Here is a 13,774-nt window from a genome sequence, read left to right as displayed (position 1 = left end):
CTGACTGGAAAAGCCACAAGTGTTTGTGAGGTTTCTTACAGAAAAGCAAGTCCATTTTCACATCCACTTTACCTAGGTGCACATGCCGCCCATGCAAAATAGCAGGCACAGCTAAAATATCCCTACTTGCAGTCAGTTCTCCCTGGCTTGACTCCCTTCCTTAACCTGCTGCTTAGTAAAGGACAAAATCTCTTTTGTTTTCATCAAAGTATTTTTCTGCAAGATGGCAAAATGTGAATCAGACTGACCTCAGCCACCTGAGGCCTCGTTCAGCCTGTGCTGTTTTCCACAGGCGTTCATTCACCCACTTCACATGTTTTTCAGGGGATCTTCTGCACGTGCACTTTCAGCACCGCACTAGGAAAACGGGCAGAGCAGTAATATGGTTTTTAAGAGTATTCTCTCTGCCAATCACAAGAAGTAACTTTAAGAAAAACTGCGAGTACAACACAGAAGAACTGAGGAGGCTCTGACGGGAAGCCAGGTCAGCGTCCGTTTGTCCTGCCGGCCTCTCCGCTCCCGTCAGGGCAGGCAGGGGGCTCACACAAAAATTAAAATAAGAAGCAATAACTCGAATGGGGAGTTTAGTGGAGTCTGTCTCTGGATGCGTTCAAGCCAGCTGCAGTGCTTGGCTCTCCGGGCTGCCATCCCGGCCCCCCCGCAGCCGGGCTCTCCCGGCTCTGGTTCCTGGTCACCGCTGTCCCCAGCCGGCTCTGCTGTCAGCCCAGGAGGCACCGGCCTGGGGACCCCGGGTACCTGCACTCTGGTTTCGATGCTCCGTGTAGTAGAGGAGTGAGGCGCTCAGGGTTTGCCTGGTACGGATCTCCAGGAGTGCCCCGGAGGCCCTGCGCTGCTCCTGACGACTGCAGACTGTTCAGGACCAAGGGACAACAGGCAGCGTGACCCCCCTCTGCAGAGGCACATGGCTTTGAACACTGCGACTGCCAGACTCTGCACTGCTCGGCCCAGGAGTTAAGGCCCGTTGCACGCCGAGGTTTTGCCTCCTCCTAAGTAAGACAGGGGAGCCCTCGCACCTGATAGCAGCTGATGGGTGTCTTCCCCGAGTTCTTCACAGTGGTGGAGAGAGATGCTTCCTTTCCTCCACCCATTTCCTAGGGAAGGGTTTAAAAGAGAGTGAGCAAAACCCGCTTGCGGTCTGCCCAGGCCGGGAACACAGTCCTGCGCAGCACAAAGAGTTCACACACGCGCAGGAGCCCAGGGGGTCTCCTGGTGGTTCCAGTGAGAACTGGTGTTCAGACTCACAAGCAGTTCCAGGAGAGGCGAGATGCCCCTTCCCCAGCCTCAAAGAGGCTGGAAACCTCCCGCTGCCAGCGTGCCCTGGCTGATCCCAGGGCGAGAGACAGTGTGTGCATCAATTGCTGCCAGACATCATAAGTGCGCGATTGTTTCCCAAGAAAATGTCTAAGAAAGTCAACAACTACCGTTCCATTAAGCGTACAAATGACATGAATGTTTGCCTCTGGTTTAGGGGAAAATGCATTATTCCAGAGCAGTAATTAGCCTTAATCTCTAATCTGAGCGCCATGTTCTGCACATTGCTGAAGTTTATATTTTCCTGTCGGGAGTGCTGCAGGCAGAGGTCACTGCTGATGCGGCCGACGTGTGGGACTGGGCCCTTTCCTGGAGCAGTGTCGGTTACTGCCAGGCTGCACGTGCAGGACCTGGAGTGCCCGGCGCTGTAAATCTCCTTGTCGCAGGGTTTGGGCTCTGTGGGTTAGCCCGAGGCACGCGAGCTTCCTGCTTGCCCTTCAGTGTGTCATCCTCATCGGCAGCCTCGGCGTCCCGCCACCCGCCTGCCCGCCTGCGCCCCGGTAAAGCCCCCGTGCGAAGGGGCTGCGGGCCGCCCCGGTGCTGGGCGCTGGGCGCTGGGCTCCTCCCTCCCCGCTGGCCAGCGGGTGCCTCTGAGACCCACTCTGCCGCGGGTGGGCTCCCCTCAGCGCCAGAGACCCCCCAGATTTTCTGTTCTGGGACCAGCACTAAGCTACCGCCATGGCACAAACCAACCATGGCTTCTTCCATTTCTTTTCCCCTTGGCACAAGTTTCTTACTCCTGGAGATGCTTTTTTTTCCTCATTATTCTCTGTTAGCCAAACCCAAACCTGAAAAACGAGTTGACAAATGAAATGGGATGTTTTGTCTCCCGTTGTCTAACACATGGAAAATGCCCATCTCCCAGGTGCCTGCATGAGAGCAAATGATTTCACGTATCCCTGGCTGAGAGTGTGTCCTTCTCCAATCAAATATTTATCCACTGGACACAAAAGTAACTCTCCAATGAGCAATATTAATCTTCACAAACCTTTCCTTAGAAATGGCATGCTGGAAAGTTAATAATGTCATGGTTATTAAAATGAGTGAACTTCTCTTTAATCATTAGGCAAAAGATGCTTATTAAAGTAAAAGGTGATTAGATTGCTAGGTGCATAATAATCAGGCCCTAAAATGAATTAAAGTCTAATTTGTTAATTCCCCAAACGTAATCTTTGAGCATATAAAAATTGCAGTGTGTTTCTTCATCTTGAAGTCCCTATAATAGTGTATTAATGTTTTCTGGAAAAAAAAAATTCCGTAGTCTGATGAAATAAAATATGCTGAGTTGAAAAGTTGTCTTTCACAACAAAAATTGTACTTACTCTCCAACCTTTGCCACTGAGACTTCCCAGTAGAATACACTAACAGGGAATATCACCAGATTGTGCGAATATTCAGAATTTAACTATAGAAATACAAACAATCTAGCCGGTCTGCACAGGCACGTTTATACTCGTATGTGCTTACCAAGAAAGAGAAATTTGTGTGTGCACATAGACATTTGGTGATACACAGAGAAAATATCGATGTTTTCTGTGGGATACAGAAATGAGATGGCACAGATTATATTTAATACTGTCTCTAGAGCTTCAGAATATTCAGAGCAGTGACTGGAATCTGCACTGTATTCAGCTGAACAGACTTGGAGGCATTTTTGCGTTTGCACTGTTTTGCTGCCATAGCGGCGCGGGCAGCGGCACCTGCCTGCAGCTGGTGCCTCGGGGGCACAAGGGGCTCTGCTGCGGAGGGAGTGGTGGGAGTCTGTCCGTCCGGCTGCAGCCGGTGAGCACAGAGGGGCCATGTGGTGCCGCAAGGGCACAAAGTCTCTCTGTGCCCGATTCCTGGAAATACTGAAGCATGTTCTGAATTTCCATCCCCTGATCAGTCCTGTGGCCTCACTGAAGGATTAAACACATTTTTATGCCGTTGTGGCGTTTGATTCAGGGCGTGCACACAAATCCGACATAGTGTCTTCCTGCCCGCTTTAGGTATTGCAGTAAACACGGGATGAGAGTTGAACCTGTTGACTCGTTTGGCAGCTGAAGAGCAGTTCTCAAACACCCTGTGATCTTGGTGGAGCAAGTAATATTTTATATCCTGTTTATTTTTCACCAGTTAAAAGTGATGATGAAGATGGAGATGTTAAGCCCACCAAAGGACAAGTAACCCAAGGAAAAGGAAGCGATGATGGGAAGGACCCAAGAAGACCTAAACGACCGAGGACAATCCTTACTACGCAGCAGAGACGAGCGTTCAAAGCGTCCTTTGAAGTGTCCTCCAAGCCCTGTAGGAAGGTAGGTGCTTCGCCAGGGACATGAAGTCAGCTCTGACACCAGGCCACGGGGGAGGCAGGCTCAGGCCACAGCTCCAGGGAGCCTCCGCCCCTGGCCGGGACGCAGCAGGTGCCTGGGGGTGAAGGCAGCGGCCGGGCCGGGCACGGCAGCGCTCACCCAGGCGCCGCCGGCAGCTTAGGACCGACCAGCTCGTGTTCTGTCTGGATGTTCACCCCCAGCGTGCAGAGCAGCTCCGTGACTCCTGCTGAACAACGCTGTTTGGTTCTTATAAAACACAAAATAGGCCTTGACTATCAGGGCCCAGGTGAACAAGTGGCTTTTGCCCTTCTTCTTCCCACTGCAGAGGGAGTCACCATCCGGTGAGGCGGGTGCTCAGCTTTGGTCCCACTACTTGTCCTTCCAGTCTTGCTTTTTTGTGAAGCTTAACCCTGCTGTCGGTTTTGTAGCAGCTAGGGAAAGGTATGATGTACTCCTTCACTGGTGAAAGCCAAATCTTCGCGAAAAGCAGCCCAGGTAACTGCTTCCTTCTAAGTCTGATTGGGAAGGAATGGAGTTGCATCCTGGAAGCTGTCACTTTGCAAAAAATGACATTGTCCTGCTGACGTACAAAGTCTATCTTTAGGGACAGTGCAATATGCCTTTTTGCCATTTTAAAGTATGAAATAGTACCTCAACAATGTGAAAATTGTTTACAGACAATTTTGTATCATTTTGCACAGAACTGTTTTATTGGTAAAATAAAAATCATGAAACAACTTAGTGCCATTTTACACAGCTCAGACTATTTGTATTTATGAAACCGGTCGTGACATGAAGGACAGAACTTGAATATACAATGCAAAAATATGAGGAATTTTTAAAGTAATTCTGTACGTGCAATTTTTATTGTAAGAACAGGCCTATTCCTCCTAACATAACTGATTAGGGGTTTTTTTTAAAGATAAAAAATGACATCATTCAACATTTCCTCCTGTAGGTCAGAGAAACGCTAGCAGCTGAAACGGGACTGAGTGTGCGAGTTGTCCAGGTCTGGTTTCAAAACCAAAGAGCAAAGGTAAGTTATTCTTCAGGATCTCAGAAGAAAAATGCAAATTGTCTTCCAACACAGATGTCCCCTCCCCTAAATGCAGCATATACCACAGGGATCCCAGGGCCTGAACTGTGCATATTTTGCATGCGCTGCTGTCTCCATCCCTACAAGAAAGGCAATGTCCAAACAGACGTGACATTTGTGTGCTCAAAGCAACGTGAGCTTAGGAGTAAATTTTGCATGCAGATATGAACTGAAAACTGAAATGTTTAAGCTTAGAAATGAAACTGAACCCACAGTGGTGTGTGCATCGATATAAATGGTCTGTATTAATTGATTCAATGTTGGCAGAGAGTTTTCTAAGGAAACAAAATCGTCACGTTCGGCGCCATGAGATTGTTCTGTTCTTCCTCTTTTATTCAGATGAAAAAACTAGCACGAAGGCATCAGCAGCAGCAGGAGCAGCAAAACTCGCAGCGACTAGGGCAAGGTAGGGGATTTATGATGAAGGCAAAGCAAGGGGAAAAGAATCTGCGAGGTTTCTTGCAGTGCCGTTCCCCCCGATGGCTGACGTGCGGGCATCAGGGAGCGCGCGCGCCGTCAGGGGAAACAGAGGTGCTGTGTGGGAGCGACCCCCCGGGGCACCCCAGAACTGACCCTGGGCCAGACCCACACAGAAGCTGTCACCTTCTTTCTAGAAGAAATGTGCCATGCAGAGGCGCTTTCCCTGGAGGGAATCTCCGGGAGGCTCCCCCTGGGGAGATCCTCCCGTGGTTTGTCCCTGAAGAGAGGAGCCGTGCTCAGCCGGGCGCCCGCGGGCTCCGTGCCAGGGCACTGGAGTCGCTGCCACCACCGAGGCACGAGCACCCGCTGCTCCCGGGCCCTGGGGCTGGAGCTGCACAGGGGCACCAGGGCTGGCCCTGCTGCTCCCCGGGTGCTCCTGGGGTTCTCCAGCTCCCAAGGCCTTGCGGCCGCAAATCCTCCTCTTTACGCAGAGCCAGAAAGGCTGGTACCAGCAGAAGTGCGAGGGTAGTAGGGCCACGTCTCACACAGGACAGACTGTGGGACGATACAGCCCAGCACCCGGGAGCTGCAGAGGTGGTATAGTCAGAAATTACAAGTCTTTCAACTTAGGCAAAGCGTGGAAGGCTCCCTGAGTGACAGGGCACCCCGATACGGCACTCGCTCTGCGCCAGGGCTCGGGATCGCCACCGGTGCTGCTCTCTTCTCCTCTCTGCTCCTCCACAGTGACTGTGCCCTCCTGTTTGCTTTGCAGAAGTGATGTCCAACCGAATGGAAGGGATGATGACGTCTTACACACCACTGGCACCACCGCAGCAGCAGATTGTAGCAATGGATCAAAGCAGTTATGGCACAGACCCATTTCAGCAGGGTCTTACCCCTCCACAAATGCCAGGCGACCACATGAACCCTTATGGTAAGGCACGCGTCATTCTGCCGCATCAGGAACAGCAGGGTTCTCACGCTGTTCACACACCCCAGGTTCAGTAGACTTACTTGTTTTTATAATATTTTTTCTGGGATTTGTACCAGGGAACTTGTACCGGTCAGTTTTGTGTGTATGTTTTCTTGTACACATAAGGGGGTAGAAGAGAGCCCACCCCAGGCTCTGGACACCCTTCAGAACTCTTTCACAGTATAACTCTGATAAATGATAAACCAAGCAATATCACCTCTCCAGCTCCTCTTTTTTAAACCACTATCCAAGACACTGAAAAATAAACAGTACCAAATTCTAGCTCCCTCACAAGTTCTTCCTTTGTCTTAGAAGATTTGGGGGAAAAGTGCCTTCAGTAAAGAGAAGTAATCTATTCATTCCAAAATGAATGAGCACTCCTGTAAGATCCCTCAGATTGGATGCATGGATTTGTTAAAGAACAGTTCTTGAGCTATTAAGAGATGTGTCACCACACGACATTTCTCCTGCATAATTTTATTCTCTGCCCAAAATCAGGATGATGGTTTGCTTTCACCATTTCCTGACCACACACCATCAGGTCAATAGGTACACCAAACGCATCACAAGCATTAAATGCTTAATAATTGATTCTGGATAATTGCGGTGTGGCATTTAAATAAAATTTAAGAGGATTTCTCAGACTGTGAGTATTGGCCTTGCTGTAGCCCACAAGGGCCTGTCATGTCAGACCCGTTTCTGCTGACCAGGCACACTTCACCGTAGAGCTCCTCGTGCACATCACCTCCATCCGCACGGCGGCGCAGGCCAGCGAGAAATCTGCTTTGGGTCTGGTTATTGCTTTTCCCACTGAGACAAGCTCACGGTGCACACCAGGCAATTTGGTAAATCCCGTAAGGATCTGAGGGCGTCTGAAGTGCCGGTGAGCATTAGATGGCTTGTGATTTTGTTACTAACAATTTGCTTGGCTTTCTAAGCAAAACTCCTTCAGAGGCAGGTTCTGTGCTCCAAAACGGGTGCAGGAGATGGCACAAAGCCCTTTCAAATGAGTGCGTGAGGAAAAAGAGCCGGACTAACACTTTCTTAGTGCTCACAGGACCTAAGATAGAGCTTTTTCTGGTTTCTGGAGTCAAAGTAAGCTGAAATCTTAGTTGCCAAGGGAAATAAAAGGTGCTGTTCCAAACCAGCCCCAAAAGGTGAATTTTCTGAAATGAAAGCATGTTTCCAACTGTAGCTCACTTAAGGCGGGGGAAGCTGGGTCTCCTCCTGGGTCCCATCACGTATGTAGATCTGTCTTTTACCCTGTGTGTAAGTGAAGACCGTTACTGGTCACGGCTTTCAGACCGCCTTTCCCTGTCGCGGGCACTCGGTGTCTGGTCCCACCTTCCTCGGCGGCCCCGGTGCCCCTGCGAGTGCCGGATCCCAGCTCACGGGGGGCTGGGACCTGCTCCTCCCCGGCACCGTTTGCTCCTGTCATCAGCCAGGACTCTCTTGTGCTGCTGACCGAAGCACAAATTAAACCCTGGCCGGTGTGAGCGGCACTGCTGCCAGCTGCACTCGGCAGTTGGTTGCTAGCCTTCCTCTTTGTAGGTCAGACCCTTAGAACGAAACTACCTTAACGTGTAACGAGCAACCCAGGAGCATTCCCTTTGCTGCAGCACGTGAGCATCCGTGTGTACTGTGTCCTCCTCTGGCCGCCCAGAATCCAGCTTAACGTGTACGTTTCATTTGCAGGAAACGACTCCATTTTTCATGATATCGACAGTGATACCTCTTTAACTAGCTTGAGCGACTGTTTTCTTGCCTCTTCCGAAGTTAACTCCATGCAGGCTAGAGTAGGAAACCCCATTGACAGGCTGTACTCTATGCAGAGCTCGTATTTCGCCTCATGAAAATAAAAGAAAACAAACAGCCGGCGTATATTTAGCCAGTGACTTTTTCCAGTGCAGACTCTACAGCCATATGTTGCCCAGCTCTTCCTTCACAGTGACTCCTGCTGCCTCTGGACTGCAAAGAGTATTTTTAGGAAGACTGTATCTGTGTGCATATATGTGTATGTATGTGTATATATATTAATACCGACCTACATACATACATATATATAGAAACAAAACGCATCCACCAGTCCCGTCCCCTTGATTCCCAGCTTGCACCAGACCACGAGACAAGCACGGAAGGAACAGAAGACCCTGCTCGTCAGCAGCCTTTGGTTTGGTTTGAGCTCATCGTTGTAAAGGAAATGGATTTTGTGGAAAGCTAGACCTTTTCCTCCTTTCTCTCTTCCTTTCTTTTGGATGTTTAAACTTTTTTTTTTTTTTTTAAAGCCACTGATACTGACATCAGTCGACCATATGACAAATAAATCAAAGAAACTGGAGATTCCTCCCTTTTCTTACTGCATGATTCATACTATGTTGTGGATAAATTGCCATTTGAACTGTGAGAAGTTAATGTAAATGTGACGTTCAACATTTTCCTTTCTACACTTTTTCTACATAACCTAGATCTGCTCATTAGTTTATAGCCCTTATGCATATGATACTGAGGAAACTGGTTCGCAGTAATATTTGTGGAGAAAGCCAGTGATTTCATAATAAGAAAGGTCTGTGACCCTGGAGAGGAGATGCATGTTAGGGACAGAGGCATTTAGGTTAGTATTGATCTTAAATAATTAAAACTAAAGGTGCTTACGAGACAGAGTTTTATTTAATTATTTTTTTTGAAGTGTGAGAATAAAACATTTACATTTGTTTGTAAGTATTGCAGTGCCAAATTTCAAGTCTAGACCATGATTGGCAAACATGTGTTGTTCATTCTGTTCTGTTTATGTTTTGCATGAGGCATAAATGTGCTATGCTCCATTGTCCATCTGGAATAATTAAGCACTCCTTTAGTTAATTATCTCGCCTCAGCAAGAATCTATGATATACAGTTCTAGCCTGAACCATCAGAAGTCCTGAAATGTGCACCAACGGGGGGGAAAAGAAGTATGAGAGAGATCACAATGGGAGGTTTAGATATGTTGAGCTGGAGTCTAACCCACGTCCCGCAGGTTTCACGCTGACGGGACTCCTGTATTTGCGATAAATACTCCAACTAACCTGTTAGTGCAAATGTAAGAAGAGCAAGTAGACAAACCGAAGGGAACGTCCCAGCTGAAGTCTGAATGTCTCAGATGCTGAAGTTTGAGCATATGTCGTATAGGTTTTCGTAGGGCATAAAATATCATAAATAATAATAGTATAGTTATAAATATTGCCTGGTGATAATTATAATGTGGAGAGACAGACAAGTACGGTCATGGCTCTTAGTGGAGAAAACTTCATGGGGAAAATTTGCCAGGGTAATATCAGTAATTATAGGGTGTGTTCAAAATAGAGCTCATGGGGAAAGATTGGCAGGATAGGCACTTTCTTAAATAAATACCTTTAATATATTGACCATAATAGCTGAAAACAAGTCCAAAGCATTGGTTAATCCGACTCCCCCAGGCTGAGGAATGGTCCCAGGCCAGCGCTGCCAAGACTCCCGTGGGGCTCGGCACCCTCTGCGGGACCGGGGACTCCTGTCAGGGGGGTGGCCAGAGCGGGGCCCCCAGCGCCGCGGCAGAGGGGTGCGGTGGGGGGGCCCCGCCGGCAGCTGCCACCCTCCGCCAGCAGCGGGTGCTCCCGGTGTCCCCAAGGGGCGGGTGGCAGGAGCGGTGGGTCCAGGGGAAGAAAGGGGATCACGTTCCCCCAGCCTGGGAGTGCGGACCGAGCGTGGTGGAGGTTCCTTGAGCAAAGTCTGATCTGCAGGATGAGCGGGTGCATCTTCACTGGCGGCGAGGAAAGGGGAGAGGGGAGGACCCTGCGTGTGCGGGGCAGGAGGGCGAAGCGCAGGCCCAAGGCAGCCCCTGGGTGCTGCTGGTGGTGGCAGAGCCGAGGGACCAACGGGGGTGCCGGGCGCCGCTGCCCTCCCTGCGGGTCCCGTCCCCTCTGCGGCAGTGGCCGTGCCTGGGACGTGGGTCTGTGGCACCCGTGTGCTTTTGCTAGTGACCCGGCTCTCGCTGACAGGGATGGGATTTCCGTTGAAGGTTGTGAGCCTCTGGATATGTTTTGAAATTGGAAGAATTTTCTTTTCTTACCCATCCCCTTCAATTATTTTTCCCTTTCCTTGTGTATCAAAATAAATAACAATTTCCTTTCTCTCTGCACGATAGCAAACGTCTATAAAGAACTCAGGTGATCCTCACTGCTTGCGGGGCAGAAGGCAAGCAGATCTCATATGGCACATTAGAAACATTTCTCCCTACCGATCTCAATGGATCCATCAAGGTTTCCTCCCCACCCTTCTGTTGTGCTACTTTAGAGTCACAGAAAAGCATTTTCACCGTCTCAAATGTACCGGGTTTATAGACTCTACACATAGGCACAACCTTGCTTCATCCCTCATTTATAAAACAGCATTTTTAGTGTTTACAGGGACTTACATGAGAACTATAATGTGACCTACAGTTTGGAGAACTGCCTTGTCCCAACTCTACCTCTGCTTCTGGGCTGAATGTTGAAAGAACAATCCATTTCCAAGGAAATCACTTCCAAGGAAAGAATCAGATATCCCATTTTGTAGCTGAAGTAAGCATAATCTTTTGCTGATTTTTCGTATGACTGTTTGCCACCTTTGTTTTGTTTTCATTGCTTGTACATACCATCTCCTCTTCCCTTGGTGTGTTGTATGATGATGCCTTAGCTGTTTGTTCCGCCGTGTTCCGCCATCGCTGGTGCCACGTGCGTGACACAGGCCCTCTGGCATGCGGAATGTTTCCCAAGCCACGGTGGGTTGCTGCTGGTCAAGGGAAGGAATGCACAGCCAATGGTTTCCAGTGGACCCGTTATATCTGGCAAAGGCCAAAGTTCATTAAAGCAAAATAAATGTCACTTTTTTTTTGTGGAATGAATTACCCTACTGGAGTGTGATCATTGTGGTTTTAACCTGGGACCTGCAGTAAAAGATTATATAGCAACCTCTGACCTTTTTGATTTCTGCTTTACTCTTCTATTGTCAAGGGAATGTCACCGATCAGGTGAAAGTAAAATGTTTAATGGGCCATATCACAGTAATATCTTACACTGAGTCAAATTGATAAACTCTTGCCAAAAATTCTTAGCATCTGGCACTTCCACGGAAACCACAAACAATGATTGCACATATGGGAGTTTGAAGGCTAGAGGTCATGACAGCAGTTTATTACATGCACCTTACAGTGATCATTTTCCCCAGGAAATTAACCCCTCTCTAATATAAATGCATCAAGTGAGCTCTTCACAGTGTTTCAATCATGTTTTGGCTAAGCAAGGAGTACACGTTAAGCTGAAGTGGTGACAAGATGCAATTAAGTAAAAGATGATTGATTAGGCTTCAGTGTTTGCTCAATAATGTTTAAAAAAGATGGTTGTGAGATCAGAAGGAATATGGTAGGTGCTGGCTTCCTCAGAGGTGTGTGCTGAGCCGTGGCCGGGTCTGTCCCAGGCTGCTCGGCGCCCCGAGGGACCCCCGGCCCCGCTGCCGGGCCCCCGGTGGGGCAGCGTTTGCGTTGCGGGGTGACTGTCGGGGGGACGATTCCTGCGACTTGCTGCGGCCCTCAGCCCCCTGTTTCCCACCGCACTCTGCACCAGACCCTTGTCGTAAGCAGTCAGGGGCTGGTGTAAACGTGTTTCACAGTCAGGACATGGAAGGCAATTTTGTTGCTGTAAGTAAAGTGCGGTGGTTGCAATCACTGAGATTGAAAGACCATTCCAGGTGTGCTGATCTCCTTTTCTTCTTTAAACTCTGTCACCAAACACATCCAGATCGCTTGGCTCAGTTGCTGCTAACCGTGCCCGAGATGTGACTCACGTTACTCTCACGATGGCTGCTGAGTGGAATTTTCAGAGCCACCCTGCTCCGGCCGGGCGAGCAGCACCAGCTCCTTTGGAGGGGCCACTGCCACTGTCAGCAGCAACTCGGCCGCCTCGCTGCGCCCTCATTGCATGGGGAAGGTCCTTCGTGCTGGTGAACCTTCCAGGGATGATGTGAACCCACTTACCTCTTCCTACTCTGCTCAGGATTCCCTTTCAGTTTCCTTAAGGATCACAAGTATATCCCAAGCCGCCGCTCCGGTGCCCCAGGGACCCTGGCTCTGGGATGCTGCAGGCTGGGGTTGGTGAGAGCACCTCTTTGAGCCGTGTCATAATAATTCTGGTTGTCCCCCAAAGTCACTAGAAATTAACGGCAGACTCCAGGAGGAAGGGAAGGGTTCCAGCAAGCCTGGAGCTTGGTCACGACAGTGAAAGGACAGAGAGGCACACAACAAAGTCATGGGAGCTGGAGCCACAATACTAAAGTCCCAAGGGCTCGGGATGGTGCTTTACGCAGCCCGTGCCCAAGCCACGGCCCGTTCCTGAGCAGCAGAGGCTCCCTCGCGCCCGCCCAGGGCCCCTCCCAGCCCACCCTGGGCGTGGGGCCGGGGCTCCAGGTCCCCTGCAAGGCGCTGGGGCACTTGTTCACTCTTGGCAGGTACCCAAAGTCCTTTGGCTTTGGTGGCATTTAAGCACGGTCTTGCTCGCTTGAGGCCGGTCTGAATAAACTGGCAAGTGCCCTCGGCTCTGCACACCCCGCTTCTGCCCAGCAGTGACTGTGAAGGGACTGCCAGATCCTTTGCATTGGGAACTCTGTTTTTAAGTGAACACCCTATTTTTTAGCTGTGTATGGCTGTATTACTTGTATATTTATATATTCTGTATTTATGTTATCGAAATGTAGTATTTTGTAGCTGTCTGTTACAATTTGTTTAACTTGTAAAAAATATGACTATGCTCTCTCATACTTAACCAGCTGCCTTTCACCGTAGATTCTCTGCTCCTTTCCCTCTGTCTTGGTAACAAACCACCATAATGTATGTAGATCGGAATTTTTTTTTTTTATTTAATTACTTGTCATTGTTAAATTATTTATTAGTGTTTTTAAATTTCATTTCACTGCATTTTTTTTTTTCCTGCCACCATTGCCTGGCAGCTAAGATACATGAGTTTCTCATACATTATGCTCCTTCCCATGTGCACGTGCACACACACACACACACACTCTAAACAAAAAGAGAAAAACAAAAAAAAGAGAGAGATTACACTTCAGTATATTTGTAAATAAAAGCAACCTGTAAACAAAGCAGGATTTTCCTTCAGTGTGCAGTTCTTTCTTCGCTGTTGCAGGCTGGAGGGTGCGTGCCGTGTGGGGGGTGGCACTGCTGCTCTCCCGGGCAGGGAAGCCGGCGCTGCGGCGGCTGAGCGCAGCGTTCGCGGGTTTGGTGGTTGGGACGGGAGCCCAGGCTGCTCGCTGGGTGCCCTTCTCCACGGGCAGCAGCAGGGGCTCCTTCCACTCTGTCCTTCGGCCTCTGTGGGGAGAGGGACAGACTTTTACACACCGTCACGGCGCTCAGCCATTTTTGCATGGAGTAATTTAGGACAGGAAAAGTCTGCAGAAATTAAAGATGGTGCAACTAGACCAGTGACAGACAGAGCTCTGTCAGGACCGAGATGTGTGTGTGCCAGGAGGGCTCATGCTGGAGCACATGGATGTGACTCGTCCCCTGCAATAAACCCGGTGTCATTCTGGGCTACCCGGGGTCATGACAAGCCTGGGGGCACCACTCTGGGCCCCTGGCCA

At 49.4% G+C, this 13,774-nt stretch overlaps 1 protein-coding gene across 2 annotated transcripts in view; it reads left to right on the top strand.

The window, feature by feature from the left end:
• The window catches only part of LMX1B (LIM homeobox transcription factor 1 beta), a 103,572-nt gene extending 90,120 nt beyond the window's left edge, over positions 1 to 13,452 (top strand). Inside the window, exons 4-8 of one of the 2 annotated variants that reach the window (XM_074923822.1) lie at positions 3,448 to 3,626; positions 4,603 to 4,680; positions 5,080 to 5,146; positions 5,933 to 6,073; positions 7,829 to 13,452. In XM_074923822.1, the coding sequence (XP_074779923.1) occupies positions 3,448 to 3,626; positions 4,603 to 4,680; positions 5,080 to 5,146; positions 5,933 to 6,073; positions 7,829 to 7,986 (623 nt within the window). In that variant the 3' untranslated portion in view covers positions 7,987 to 13,452. Of the gene's footprint in view, positions 1 to 3,447; positions 3,627 to 4,602; positions 4,681 to 5,079; positions 5,147 to 5,932; positions 6,095 to 7,828 lie in introns of both variants that reach the window. The other variant, XM_074923821.1, reaches the window with a different exon arrangement.
• Positions 13,453 to 13,774: the final 322 nt, after the last annotated feature.

The sequence above is a fragment of the Athene noctua genome, chromosome 20 (genome assembly GCF_965140245.1).
Source record: "Athene noctua chromosome 20, bAthNoc1.hap1.1, whole genome shotgun sequence".
Lineage (NCBI taxonomy): Eukaryota > Metazoa > Chordata > Aves > Strigiformes > Strigidae > Athene > Athene noctua.
Note: the sequence above shows the minus strand (reverse complement) of the source record. Positions and strands in the feature narration are given on the sequence as shown.